The following is a 15,093-nucleotide window of genomic DNA, read 5'->3' as shown; positions in this document are numbered from 1 at the left end:
AACAGTGGTCCCAGCGTTAATCGGAGCACTCGGTGCAGTGACCCCAAAGCTACGAGAGTGGCTCCAGCAGATACCAGGAACAAAATCCGAGATCTCTGTCCAGAGGAGTAAAGTCGGAGCAGCAAAGATACTGTGCAGGACCCTTAAGCTCCCAGGCCTCTGGAACAGGACCCAAGCTTGAACCTGGATGGACCCCCTTTGATTTCTTGACTTAATTCTTTATGGCATTGATTAAACAAGGTGATGGAAACATTCCATACTGATATACTGTATGGTGACATACCATAATGACAGCATCATACTGCAAGTAAGACAGCTGTGAATCTCCCATTTCACCCCATCCCAAAGGTGCTCTAGTGGATTGAGCTCTAGTGACTGAAGACTGGGTACAGTAAGCACACTTTCCACTGGCACACTGTATTTAAAAACTCACACATGAAAGATTATTATAGTTTCAATGGTAGTTTAATTTTAACATTCAACATAAGTATCAATTATCACTCACATAATCGTGTTTTTTAAACCTAGGACATATACACGTGTTTGATTTTACAGTTATTTTCATTGTCAATAACTAATAACTGAGGTGCTTTATTTTGTTCAGAATGAAAAGCTAAGCAATCAGTATCAGGATACGAAGATGTGCAATGGGTAAAAGGAAAAGAGGGGACAGTTAAAGGCTGGAACTGCTGTAAAAATGAGGATAGAAGCTAACAAGTAGGAAAATGAAAGGGGATAGGTTGTGAATGAAGGAGACACTGTGGGGAAAAGATAATATTCTCTTGAACATTGGAAGAAAAGTAGGGAATGAAAGGAAAATGTTCATAGTGAAGAAGCAAGAAGAATAAAAGTGTAGAAAATCATAATTTTAACACTGTTGCAAACCTTTAATAGCAGAGCTGTAAATTTACTGACGATACTTTGCCTCTGTGTAAACAAAGCAACATTGTATAAAGTAAACAGTACAGTAGTAGTTACATCATATTAATACTTTTAATTGTGTTAGTCAACTGTGGGCAATGAGAAACTGCACAGGTGATGTATTTGTGTTCAGTCGTGTTGTTGTTTCTTGCGTGTAATCAGATTCTCTTATGTGACAAACTGACAGAAGCTATTTTTAGTTGTGATGGTGGAGGTTTGCTGTGATCACACCGGAGCAAATTACATTTTGGTCAACAAGAGCACATAATAGTTTTTAACCTCCACCTACAATGTCAACACTCAAATTAAAACCATTATTGAATTACCAAAATCTTCACCTTTACAATAAAATGATTCCTTCCATATGCATTTTAAAGCAAATATTGGTTCTTGCATTATATATTGTTATTGCAACACAACAAATGCTCTATTCTTATAAAAGAGGGTAAAACACAGAAATTGGTACGTGGTACTGCAGTTTCACATTCATCACAAAGCTATGAGGCACTTTCTACAGAGAATCTTTCAAACTGAAAGAACTGCCACGTGGTTAAGGCTTTATATTACTTAATTGGAGGTTTTTATATTTCCTAGGACCTTAAAATACAATCTAATTAAGAGATTAGGGAGAGGTATACCACGTAAGGCCACACATTTATTTTGATTGTTGTTATGGACTGGTGTGAATTGCTACATGTGACACTATGATGCTTATTTATCCAAAAACAATTCAGTAGCAGCTGTTGAAAATATTGCAGCAAACCTTTTGGATTTCAACACAGGCACATCAAAAGTAGTGAACTTGCATAAATCAGCAACATTTTTCAATAATTTCTGACATCCTTATCTGTTAAGGCAAAAACATGTGACTTTGGTGTATTGTTGTTATTGAAACAGTTTGTCCTTGTTAAGCATTAATTGAATAGCAAACAGCGAGAATTGGCGTATTTGCTATTTATACCAAGTTTGACATCTCACATTGCAGCATTGACGTGTAGGTATTATGCAGGGTGTGACATCACTCCATTTGTTATGGGTGTAAAAAAATACCTCGGAGCACAACCAGCTACACTCAGTAAGTGACTCTTGAGAGAAAACTTGTTATTTAAAAGCATAACTCAAAAAAGATGTCTTTCCGTCTCCACTCAGCAGTCTAACTCTAACAAGTTCAGAGTGAGCATAATGATGAATTTACAGCATGTTTTTCATTATTATTGATTTCTATGGGAATTTCTGATTCATAACATTTTCCAATGAATAGCAGATGCCTTTCCAATTTAATGTCAAACCTTATGTGGCTCCAAGTGTGGCGTGCAACAGCAAACAAGAATGACACAATATTAGAGCAAACTGTTAAATCATCTCTGTGAAAAGAGTCTTTTATGGGAACTCACATGTGAGGATAATGTCCATTATATAGAGAAGCAGGTTAGCTAGGCACATACAGTTCGCTTTTAGCCTCCAAGGAGGAGGACTTCAAAAGCCTGCCACCTTTTCCTTTGTGTGGAATCAACAGAGCTCTTCTTCTTCTTCTTCTCTGCTCTTCTCAGTGTCCCACACATTGGCACTCACATTAACATCATGCAAATACACTTAGAAGTTATAAAATTCATTGGGTTAGGGTAAATATTTATATAGATTTACACATATATAAATTCATATACTTTTAAGGAATGTTAATCTATTTTGCTGTGTACTTCTTACAAGGTAAAAATAACATTTTTATACTATGCAACACATTATATAATCAACATATTACAAAAATCAGTCCTTTTATCATCTTTTAGAAAAAAAAATCCATAATAAAAATAACTTCTATGTTTTTTTCTCACTTATATCTTACAATATATTTTCTCTCTGTCAAAACACACACACGTGTCCCATTTTTGTTTTTGTTTGTCGTTTCTCTTGGCAGCAAATTGGCAGCGGTCAAACAAAACGTGGAAATTAAAAATCGCGTCATGCTGGTGCTCATCAATGCGGAAAATTCTCCGAGCGACAACTTCGTTGATGTGTGGACTTCACAAAAAGGCGGCGGTGAGTGCTGCAAAACAAACTGCCGTGCTGTTACAACGGACATTTGGAGCAGCCGCATTCCAGAGCGGTTTCCATCTCCTCTGAGTACGAGGTGCCATCTGTGCAGCGGAAAACCACCTTCCTCCGTCTGGTCTTGGTGACGCTACAGCAAACACCAGGTGAAGCCTGGCAGGATCTGGAACAGTCCATGCGGGGAATCTTGCTGGTGGACGTGCATGTTCTTAAGGGTTGGTGGCGCTTCAGCTGTTCTCTTACCATTTCTCCTTGACATGTGATTTCTGCATGTTGGTGGAGTTAAAAAAAAAAGCACATATTTTAAATCCTAATATGCTCTCATTCTCGGCAAATTTCCGTTTCTTCTTTTTATAATCTTTTAGTGTTACCTGTGTCACAAGTAGGCCCGGTGAACCCTGGCTGACAGTGACAGAACGGCTCTCCCCTTTCTGACACCCGACACTCCCCACGCCCACAGCGAACCCCCCTGCATGCTGGAGGCTCCTGTCGTCGGTTACAGAACTGACCCTGATAGCCTTCATTACAATGGCAACTGTAAGACTGACCCTTGGGAACACACTGGCCATGAGAACATCTGGAGAAAGAGCAGAACAGAAGGAAAACATGTTACAGGAGAGAATTATACTGGGGTTGGAATGTGGTTTCATCCATGGTTGCTTTAAAACCACTAAACCCACATGATTTCAAAATCTATACTAAACAGAGACCTGGCTTGTATGACAAAATGGCATTAGAAACATCACAAACAGGTGGCAATTATTCATTTTATATAACAAACAGAAAATAAAGCTTGACCAGGGAAATTTTGCTTCTGTGTGTGGTCAGAGGGTCTGACACCAGGGTTTCTTTCATTCTCCTATCAGTGTAACTTAGCAAGACTAATCAGAAATGTCATTTTCTAAAACTGTTACAAAATGCACGCTTTACAGAATGCGCTTAAGTGTGCCCCTATGCATGAGTTAGTAATTGCAAGTTAAATTCACACCTCACATACAATGTCTCTGCCATTTTGGCTTACCTGTTGTTCTGACAGGGGTTTGTGCCTGTCGTCTGGTCACACAGAGCCCCACTGCGTCCAGGAGGACAATCGCAAGTTACTCCCGTCTCTCCTCCTTCTCTACATGCACCCTGTGCACAAACACTGCACGAATGACACCCCGCAAGAATGCCATCACCCTAGTGACAGAACATAAAATGAAGAAATCACTGTTAGAAACGACATGGAGGTAGGTGGCGCAACCAGAGAAATGTTTTGATGTTGCCTTAATGCTGCAGCCCTTCAAGGGTCCAGATTAAATATGTTTCCAAATTGGAAAGACAACGTGTATACTTTTCCATAGCAGCTACTGACTTTGTTGAAGTGCCTTAAAACTCATCAGACTTCTACAGTGGCTTATATTATGAAAGTGAATGCTTGCTTGGATTGGATCCTTGCTCCGAACCCAAAACAGAACACTGCTGTCATAAGGTTTTTCACTATGATTTTTTTACATGGTATTTCAGCCAGATGTCCTCTTACTATTGCCAAACATAACTTTCTTTGATGATATGTTGATAGGCGAACTTAAGGACAGAGTTACGGGATTATGAGTTACAAAACCAATGTAGGCCATAGAGTTCTCAATAAAACCTTCAAGGTTTCTTAACAGCACTGAATGAACTTATAATATGTTAATTTTACTGTGCGTTCTAGTAAATGCTGTGGAATTTATGCCAGCCGTTGTGTAATTACCTTGCCCTCAATTCTTTGTAGCTGTCCTGCTCCTCTGGATCTATAACTCAGGTCTTGAGGCTCCCCATTGATCTGGACGTTGTGGACGCAGCCACTAAAACCCTGAGGGGATCGTTCAGGCCCTGGACGCAGACCTGAGGCCACGACCTGGGATGGCACTCCTGGGAATTGGTGAAAATAAAACCAGAAACAGGCATAGAAATGAGCAGTAATAACAATGGAAAGTATAGTATAATGTTTGATTAAGATATTTCCTTTATTGGTTTCATTCTGGCTTGGCTTACACTGAAATACAACAAGAATACGGCATTGCAGCTCTCACTATTGCACAATAACAGTATGTCTCTCTTACTCGAGAAAAAAGGAGTTACTGTTCTCAGAGGCGTGTCTACCCTCTTTCTTGAAGAAAAGTTGAATAAAAACAGTTTTCCACTTCCTTACCACAACCCTTGCTGTGATTTAGTGTGCGTTAGTCTGCGTGCGCGTTTGCATGTTGTGTGTGCCTATACGCGTATGTACCCATGCGCTGCATAGCAAACAAAAAGTAGGGTAGGCAAAAGTAACATCTGTGTACCGCAAATGCATCGTGTTTATAAAAAAAATGTGTGTGAGTACCTCCTATGTAAAGCTGGGTGTTGTGGTCGACGGAGGGCTGGCGTGCCAGCTTTCCCAGGCTCTTGTTGGTGCTGTTATCCACCACTAGGCTCAGTGAGTGGTTCTGAATAAGCAGCTCAACTGTGTGGAAAAGCCCATCATTCACAGACTCAACGCTGTAACGAACGCACAAATGCACACAAACAGAAAAAAAGGACATAATTTCAGTACGTGCATGATTATGATAGATTACCGTTGCAAAAACTGTTAGAGCAAATTGGAAAAACAGACACAAAACAGACAAGTTTTTCTTTGTTTTGTTGTGTTTGCAAATCGACCAACCTAAATGAAAAAGAAATTAGGGAAATCTGTGTCGAAATGCTATCCTGAGACATAAAACACACTGATTACATCCTCAATACTGTGTTACTGTGGAAGGGATTATAATGTGCGCTTGATCTATTTCATGATTTCCTAACATGGGGGTTGAGGCCCAGTACTTTCTAGCAGCACATGGGCTTGTTTGTTCTGATGAGCTCAAGCCTTGGGGCAAAACCGGATTCTTACAATTTAATAGCCGGACTCAACCACTTTGGACCATTGTGGTAAAGTTCTGATATTTTTTGGAAGAATAAATGTTTCCATTGAAGAGAAGTCTGCAAAGAACTAACATTATGACCTTTTGCACCATGTTTGACCCTGGGAGGAAAGTGTATGTGTCCATGTGTGAATGCGTGTGTCTGAGATTCTCTGCTAAGTGGTTTTTGCTGGAGGGGAGACAGACAGCTATAGAGACAGTGGTTTGGCAAAGCTGAGAGAAGGAGAGAGAGAGCGAGAATGAGAGACAGAGAGGGAAAGAGAGGTAAATCGCGGGGTGGTAAAGTTGACCGTGCCTCCGCTCAACCAAGTTCTTGCAGAACATCAAAAACAGAAATGAACAAGTGAAGCTACTCTTTCTGCTGGTGGTCTGCTCCAGACTCCCACAGCGAAACATCAGGACAATACTTCCCTTTGTCTGCAACCACTTATTTGCTAACTAGCTAAGGAGCCTTAAATCAGCTGTGATTGACAGCTGTTTATAGAGCGTTCAGATTACAGCGATGTTACATTAACAGCAAATGGAGCAAGGTTTGTGAGTTCTGGATATAGGCCAGTGTGACTTTCATAAAAATGCTGACCATACAGAAGGACAAAAGAACAGTATGCATTACAACATACACTATAACACATTAACAGGCCTTAAAAAGAATCAAGAATTTATTATCGACCCATTTGCTTTGTCTCGTCACGTGTCACTGTCCTCGACAACTGGATAAAAATTAGGAATCTATTTTTTTAACCAGTTTCTATTAATTGAAAGTGCTAATCTGAGATTTGAATGGAGGTTTTACAAGGACATGTGACTGTCCATCAACAAATGTGAAAACCATTTGATTGTCATGACATCAGTCATGTTTAGCACGCAGCTAAAAGCTTGTAAAATAACAACTGTAGACTCAGTACAGACACATACATGGTTTCCATTAGGAACCATGTAATTTAATAAAGGCTGAGAACAGGCCTAGTAAACATAGCAAAATGATGTTCTGCTAGCCAGAAAAATCAGTTATGTACCTCAGCAGCCTCCTCCTCAAACCTAACTTTGTATTACTCTAGTTCTTTCATTTTTTGCATTACATATCATTCTCTTCTTTCCTCTTTATTCATCATTTCCTTTTCATTATCTTCTTCCCCATCCACTTCCTCTTCTCTTTTTCTCCTTTCGCTCTGCTTCAATCACCTTTCGCTCTGCTTCAATCACCTTTCTAGCCCCAATGTCATTTAACAGTCATTTTTACCCTATTCCTCTTCTAAAGCTTATTTGCTTTCAGTCCAAAAGCTCTTCATCTCATTTTCCCCTCATTTGCTCAACTGCTTGCCTTCTTAAATTAAATGGAGCTGCTCACAAAGCTGAAAACTCTCAGATTGATTTGTTGTTTAGGAACCCCATAAACACATTTTTAAACACATGGACATGGGAAACTCAGCACTGGACTTGTTGTGAAACCAAAAATCCACCAGATGGAAGTAGCTGACTAAAGACTAGCATGTCTGAGTCTGAGCAGCTGGCAGCGCTGCAGGTGACTGTATGAGTTTGAATGTTACCAACATTAAAAGTCCTTATTTTTTAAAGTGGATATTTTCAATAGCTTGTCCATGATTTGTGTGCCTGCATGTTTATGAATTATTCTGCAGATTTAAAGTATATAACAGCAAAAAGGTCCTGGGTTTAAATACACTGGCCAGCTCGAGCCTTTCTGTGTGGATTTTGCATCTTCTGCCTTTGCTTAGGTGGGTTTTCAACAGGTACTCTGGCTTCCTCCCACAGTTAGAAGACATGCATATTAGGTTAACTGATTAATCTAAATTGTAAGTAAACTATAAGTATGAATGTGAGCAGGAATGGGTGCTTGTCCCTTGGTATTAGCTCTGAGATACATATGCATATTGTCCAGTGTGCGCCCCACCTTTTGCGCTATGACAGCTCGGATAGGCTCCAGCCTGACCATTAATTAAACAGGCAGTTACGAAAATGGATGGATGGATACAGTGTATGCTTCCAAATGTGTGCACAATTATGTATGTTTTAGACACTTCTAAAGAGGACTCTGTTAGCCCTGTGTATTAGTACAAGAAACTGTCCATTATAGAATTCAATAAAAACAAACACACAGCCGTAGCAGATTGAAACTGCTTCTCTCTCTAACTTTCACTGTATTCATCCAAAGCCACAAGGGACACCAATTTCCTGTCAGTCCAAAATCCTGAATGAGCACATACACACACAAATAAACTTCACCAAAAAGAACTTACCAAACCCCAAAACTGGCTTTCTGTCATATAACAGAGTCTAATACAAACCCAGAAGTAATTACAGGTCATTGACTTTATCTCAAACTGAAAAAAACACATTTGGATTAGAAATAACCATGGAGATCCACTTACACTGTTAAATCTAATTAGCCACTCCTGTCATTTATTACGCTGTTTCTGAAGCACATTTGCTGCGTCTGTATGTGAGCTTGCAAACATGCATGTGTGAATGTTTTTTAACAACTATACATCTACAAGTCTATACAACTACAGTAGTATGTAGTCTTTGTGCAATATCGAAGTATGTTCGAGTGAGCTAACTTGTTTGTGAGACTGTATGTATGTGTGTGTTAAACAGCCCAGTCTGATTACAATGATGCTCAGCAGACACACATCCCAGTTCCATATTGCTGTGGTAACCTCAATTAGTCATTACTGAGACGGCAGCTGGAGAATGGAGCACTCCTTCACTGTTTTCTTTCCTTATTTTTTCAGCTTTCACTAAACCAGACTGGCCAGTTCAGATGAAATTTGTACTTTTCAGGAGTGGATTCACTGCGTTTTGATGTCGAGTCTCAGGAATGAGGACTTGTTGTTTCAGGCCTCTAAGAACTCAGTATTCGAATGTCTCAATAGCCTCTGAGAATTTTAAAACTATAATGTTCAAGGATTGTCTGTCTGTTTTAACCACAGCCTTGTGGCCAGATTCAGGTCAGACATTCAGTCACTTTATTCACCCAAATGAAAGTCCAAAATCTTGAGGAAGCCCTGTATCTGAATAGAAACTGCTTGCTATGGTCACTCGTTTGTATGTATGTTTCCATACTGGGTGTATGTGATACACTGCATATTTAAGTGAGTTACAATTAAGGAACACCTGCACCAAGTCCAACTGTTATGTTACGTTATGCCCTCCAGAAATGATTATGTTTGACATAAGCTCAAATCTATGGCCATTTATAATGCTTCTTCCATTCTTTGCATCACTTTCCCTTTTCTCTTGTTCAACCATCCGTCATCATCTTCCTTCAACACTTTACCTGTCTTTCTTCTGTCTCCTTTCTGCCCACTCATCCATTCCCCTATCCTTTTTTTTCTGTGCTGCCTTTACTGCTCGATCCCTTTCTCCTTTCAAGAACCCATCCATCCCTGCATCACTCACTCTGTCACTTGCTGATGAATAACAGTAGATGTGCTCTCTTTGACCTGATGGGAGATTAGTGTGACATTTAGTAAAGGGCACCACATGAATACACAACAAACACATGCGTTGTGCCCCGTCCCCTGCACACTGGCGTGCACACACAAAGGCACACATTTTCATTTAACACTTTCATCTGGTGCTAATGAGGGCACAGTGAAAGACTTGTACACCTTCCCCTGCCTCTCCTTCTGTAGCTGCCTTCCATCTCGATTTTTTTTTGAACTACAAAAAGAGACATTCCCCTCTTCGACACATCCCTTGTATTCATTTCAGTTTAATTATTCCCTCTGGTTTCTGCCTCTGCATTTTTTTAGTGAGGCCTGTTGAAATTCTCCTCCTTTTTGCAGTCCTCGATTTCTTTTTCCCCTTTTTTGCTGTTGATATTTGTGTTGTCTGGACAGGTTTGCTTCTGTCAAAAGGTGCATGCACCAAAAGGCATATGCAGTTCCAATACACTGTGTATGTATGTAAATGTTTGCATTTCTCTATTAGCCACCTCTCTGTTTTAAAGCTAGCCAGTGGATTTTTTTTTAGCTCCATTATTGTTATGACAAATATTTATCTCACTGATCAGTTGTGATCACTCATAAGTATGGCTAGTCGTCAACCTCTTATACCTATAGTGACCCATATTATGTAGGAGATATATAGTGGTGGTGAATAAGTCCATATAAATTCCTGATTGTATTGTACCAGGTTATCAGGGTGATACAAGTCACTTGTCACCCATCACATGGTAACCTGTGTTCAGCAAGTGTATATTTTAACGCTACACATTAACAAAACTGAAATGTAACCCAAATGGCGAGTATCAAACTCAAATCTTGAAGGTCAATGTTGTGTGACTTATTCCACGGCCGACTCTCTTCTCTCCTTCAGCATATTTCTCGAGCTGTGGAAACATCATTCATGATCAGTGAGATGTCACAGCCGTCATTAAACGAGGTGGTAACTGCATACTGAGCTTGCCACTTGGTGAAGCAGGCTGTCAGTGGGTGATATCTATGTGTGATAGCAATGCATGCATGGCCTCTTAACTAAATTACATGTATGGAGAATGCAGAATGTATAGAAAGTGATTGTGCATGTTTTATGAGGAAAGAGAAATGAAATTATTACATTTGCTATCATTTAGGTTGCACACAATGTGCTTTAATGGCTCTTAGTAATGGTTATTTTAATAGCTATTACTGTAAACTGTAAAATTTGTTGACAAATGAACTCCACAGGGGACCTTACACGTAATCTGTAAGAATCCACAGACGGACTGGTTTCTCATTTAACACTGGTCTGTGTTATCTGGCCATGACTGCTTCATTTCAGCACACTGTGCCAAACTGGCTTGAACATATCGCCCAGGCTCTCTAGTTTCTTCACAAGATAACTAACCCAGGGATCACTCAGAAACATCCCAGGGACTGGCACTGGTTTCTGGCCCTGGCTGTACAACCGCTGTATAGACAGTGCCATATTTGGGATCTGCCAGAATTGCTGTGCTAAGATTGTGGTGGTTAAACAGTTACGCCATTCTGGACACTATCAGTTCAGTGGTGGCAGGGTGTTTTGTGGTGCCTGCCCAGCCATGTGGTTTGAATTAGTTTACAATGTATTTCTAAATTAGGGGAGATAAGATAGACCATTTGAAATAGTCAGAGTCATGTAATCAAAAAATGGCAATGCATAGCAGCTTGTGGTAAAATAAGCCTCAGTACTGGAGTTCTGCCTTGTCTCCTTTCAGAGACAGTGTTTACTGAGAGCTATAGCATTGTAGGCTTAGACATGACTTCATTGTATGGATCTTTGTTTCATACTCTGTCACTCTCATATCCGGATTTGTTTTTTCCCATTTGACACTATTTTTTCTGCTTTTTATGTTCTTAAAGTACCGGTATACGTTCTCTCTCTACCCTGTTGTCATCTGTCTCTCTCCACTTTTCTCAGTTGTTCTTGCACTGTGTCTGTCTGTTTCCCTTCCAGGCGTGGCCCATGTCAAGTTAACAAGACCAGACAAGGATAATTCCCTGACTCAGTCTGTGGTTTGCTTTTTCCCTCTGTTCTTCGCCCTCTTTCACTCCATCCCTCGGTCATCCCTCAGTCCTCTCTCATCCATCCTGCAGTTCAGCTGCATTACATGGTCTTTTCATTTCGACGGCTTCTATCCATCTGTTTTACCCCTTCCGTTTTCCTCCTTTGGCGGGCAATGTATTCTACTCAGTTATCTGTTTATTGTGTCGTCTGGTCTTTCATTCATGCCTTCCATCCAGCATCAGTCCATCCATCTGGCTTTCTGGGTCTCTTTCTATCTTTATCAGACTGTTAGCTGATCAATCTGTCTTTCTATGCATCTGTGTGTCTCTGTTGCTGTCCCCTCTCCTAGTCAACCCTTTCAGCCCTGCCTCCATCCCACCCCATCTGTGCCAATATCTAATTAGCTTCATCCCATCATTTTCAGTCTTTTATTTGATCCTTCCTTCCTCTCTAATGATCCATTCCTCTTGTATTCTCCTTGCTTTTCCCAATATGTCATTCATTGTTAAACACAAGCACATATTCTTTTTAAGGTCATATTTGATATATGTGGCTTCCACATGTCACCCTACCCAAAAGAAACAGAATAGCACCACAGAAATCAAAAGATGTCAACAAACAAGTCAAACATGATAGTTTAGTAGGTTTTTCTTTCCAACCAAGAAAGAACATCTTTAAATAAAGGGCTGCAGCTGAGCTGAATGCCTGACTGTACTGGTGGAGGTCTGGAGCAAAGTTGATTACTATCAATACATGAGTCTTCTGAACAACTGCTAAATATATAACACAGACAGCATCTCTATTGAGCTATGGCCCTCTGTGGTAAAGGCACAGCATGGAAGAAAAAAACACAAAAACTGAAAGATATTGTCCTAAAGGTAAATTCAGATTTTCCACCCAAATGGCGCAGATTGTATACAAGGTTTAAATAGACCCAATGTTTATCCCATATGGAAATCGCATCTGATGAAAAACATGCCATCATGTCAGTAGATACAAACACCAAATGTCATATAAATAAAGCAGCATATTAACTCTACTACATGCAAAGACTTTCTTGCCTTATTTTGGGAATTAAAATAAATGTAATTAACATCTATCAATTTTAATTTATATAGAACCTGAATTTCTGTTTTTTAGAGAAAAGCAAATCTAACTTTGTCTAATGACATAGAAGCAAATCAGGCAACAACAACAACAACAACAATAATAATAATAATAAATGTTATTTATAGGCACCTTTAAAGATCCTCAAGGTAAATTTACATTAGTACAACAAAATAAAAACATGAGGAAAATGAGAACTAATAAAAAAGTATGAAAGTATAAAAGCTAAACAATAAGCTAAAGTCAATCTGTATGCAGATTTTACTGTAGGTAGATTATTCTGAACAATTCCTACAAAAATTTGACGGTGTAAATGATTCAAATTTGAAATATCTGATGCAGAGCCAGTCTTGCCCTAGACCTAGTAAACTGTGGCTTAAATTTTCTTCTCCTTACTTAAGGGATTTGTAGTATGATGTAATACCTTAATCCTAAACTTAAATTCATTATGAGCGGGCTGCATATTATCAAAAGACCACAGTCTCCTGTTCTTATGACTTTGTTTTTATCCAGAGAAAGTGTGCACACACACACACACACACACACACACACACATTTATACACTGTAAAAAGAAATAAAAGTCTAACAGTATTGTATTTGGATTAGCAGAGTGGTGGACTCACCCTACCCTGTGCAGTAAACACTGTCTATGTACAGTAAATATCTGGTCTAATATATGGCGTTTCATTACAAACACCCACTAGCTGTTTTTGATATTATGTAGTAACATAAATACACATATGTTTGTGCTGATGAGCCCACGTTACCACTTGTATAAGGTTCTCTGTGTGTTATAAATCCAAAAACCACTTGAGGTAATATTGTATGCAGTTTTTCATATTGTAATTTTGACATTGTATTAGCCCTTTCTCCTCTTCTTATATGTGTATGAAATAAAACTATGGATGACATCACCCTCAGTTTATTTTACAGTGCACCCTGTAGCCTTCAGACGTGGAGTTGAAAAAACTAAATTGGCACTTAGTAAGTTGTGTAACAACAGCTTACATCACTAATACTGCTTGAAACAGGATACACTATTTGACATTGCTTATTTCAGGGTTGCATTAAGTGACTGCTTATTGTATCAAGTGACTTATTATTTAAACATTTGAATTGAAGTTTATGACGTGTGTTACAAAACAGTGCATATCTTATTTCAGTTGGATAAAGCGACCAAAAAAGGCCTCACAAAATTGTTCTATTACTGCTAAGAAAATGTTATCATGTTCTTTTCCTTGATTATCTTTGTTTTTTCTTATGGTCAGTACTATAAGGGAATTTTTCTAGAAACTATGACGCACTTGCTGTTTTTGCAAAAATATGTAGGCAGATTTGTGTGTGGATGACTAAACCACTGAAATCCATTTTCTTGGTGACCTTAGTTTTGTGTATGTGTATATATGCATATTTTCTGTTATTTTTTTTAATCACTTTGAATCCCTGTAATGTTTATCGAGTGGCTGTAAACTCAAAAATATATGTCTATGTGAGTGAATGCTTTTTGTAATCTTTAACCTACTGTTTACTCTTTGAACCTTAGTAATTGAATTTTTCTTCATCATGGTTTTTGGGGAAGGTATGCATCTATGTGCTTTTTATTTTTCAAAGTGTGCTTAAAGTAATTTGAACCTACGTATCAACACAATGCTTGTTTTAACTTTAATGGAATGTAAAACCAAAATAATTTTAATTGATGCATTTCCACGTCGGAGTAAATTCAATAATAAGTCTGCTTACATTAGCGAGATAAAAGTGATAGAATAGTGGACGGATCTTTATTCTCTCATAGGTACTTAAGGCATGCTTAAACTGGACCTTCATAATGATTCAAATAAGTGAATGTGAATTCCAGGAATGTGAGGGACAGCTTTTCTGTTTTATGTGGCCTACCTGTACACAGTGGTTGGTGGGTAGTTGGCGATGTCGTAAATAAGACGTATGTGTCCCTGATAAAGCTCAATTGCCAGAGGATCATGGTCCTCCTTGTACAACAAAATACCGTTGTCTTTGTCTGTAGCCACCTGGAGAGAGAAAAACGTTGGACACAAAAACAGCCGTCAAAAATTACAGAATTTGATACACAGTCCACAGTTTGTCATATTTTTCATATTTCATTTAATTCAGTAATCATCTGGTAAAAAGTCATAGTGGCATATATAGAAGGAGATAGACCTGAATTGTTCATTTTTATTTAGATAAAAACAGGGCTTGTGTGCATATGACGTTATAATATCTGTGTGCATAACAACATATATAATAGCATCATGTGATCATTCATTACATCATTTAAGCAAATCAACTTCAAGTTAGCTAGTTAGCTAACTTGCTAATTTAGCTAACTAGCTAAGATCATCTTAGCTATCTTAAACTTGTTTTACTCAAGTGATGTAAGTGAGGTGGGTATGCTACCCCAAATTTTTTCTAGTAAAACAAAATTATGTCCCCTGTTCAACTATAAAACAGATTGCTCACTGCTCCCAAACGTACACTTTTTTTCTTTACAAATTTGAAAAATGTGGATATCCTTTTCTCACTTCACTCTTCCCTTTCTTACCAGTTTGTTTGCACTGTGAAATCTTGACACCAGGGATATCAAAC

At 38.8% G+C, this 15,093-nt stretch overlaps 1 protein-coding gene across 2 annotated transcripts in view; it reads right to left on the bottom strand.

Moving 5' to 3' along the window:
* Positions 1 to 863: 863 nt before the first annotated feature.
* Positions 864 to 15,093, bottom strand: part of slit3 (slit homolog 3 (Drosophila)) — a 235,791-nt gene continuing 221,561 nt past the window's right edge. For both annotated transcript variants that reach the window (XM_084907796.1, XM_084907804.1), the window contains 6 exons: positions 14,386 to 14,516; positions 5,321 to 5,475; positions 4,706 to 4,866; positions 3,992 to 4,149; positions 3,342 to 3,547; positions 864 to 3,236 (listed from right to left, as the gene is read on the bottom strand). In XM_084907796.1, the coding sequence (XP_084763922.1) occupies positions 2,989 to 3,236; positions 3,342 to 3,547; positions 3,992 to 4,149; positions 4,706 to 4,866; positions 5,321 to 5,475; positions 14,386 to 14,516 (1,059 nt within the window). In that variant the 3' untranslated portion in view covers positions 864 to 2,988. The remainder of the gene's footprint in view (positions 3,237 to 3,341; positions 3,548 to 3,991; positions 4,150 to 4,705; positions 4,867 to 5,320; positions 5,476 to 14,385; positions 14,517 to 15,093) is intronic.

Source organism: Perissodus microlepis, chromosome 2, assembly GCF_051167445.1.
Source record: "Perissodus microlepis isolate ML-2025 ecotype Zambia chromosome 2, ASM5116744v1, whole genome shotgun sequence".
NCBI classification, from domain to species: Eukaryota; Metazoa; Chordata; class Actinopteri; order Cichliformes; family Cichlidae; genus Perissodus; species Perissodus microlepis.
Note: the sequence above shows the minus strand (reverse complement) of the source record. Positions and strands in the feature narration are given on the sequence as shown.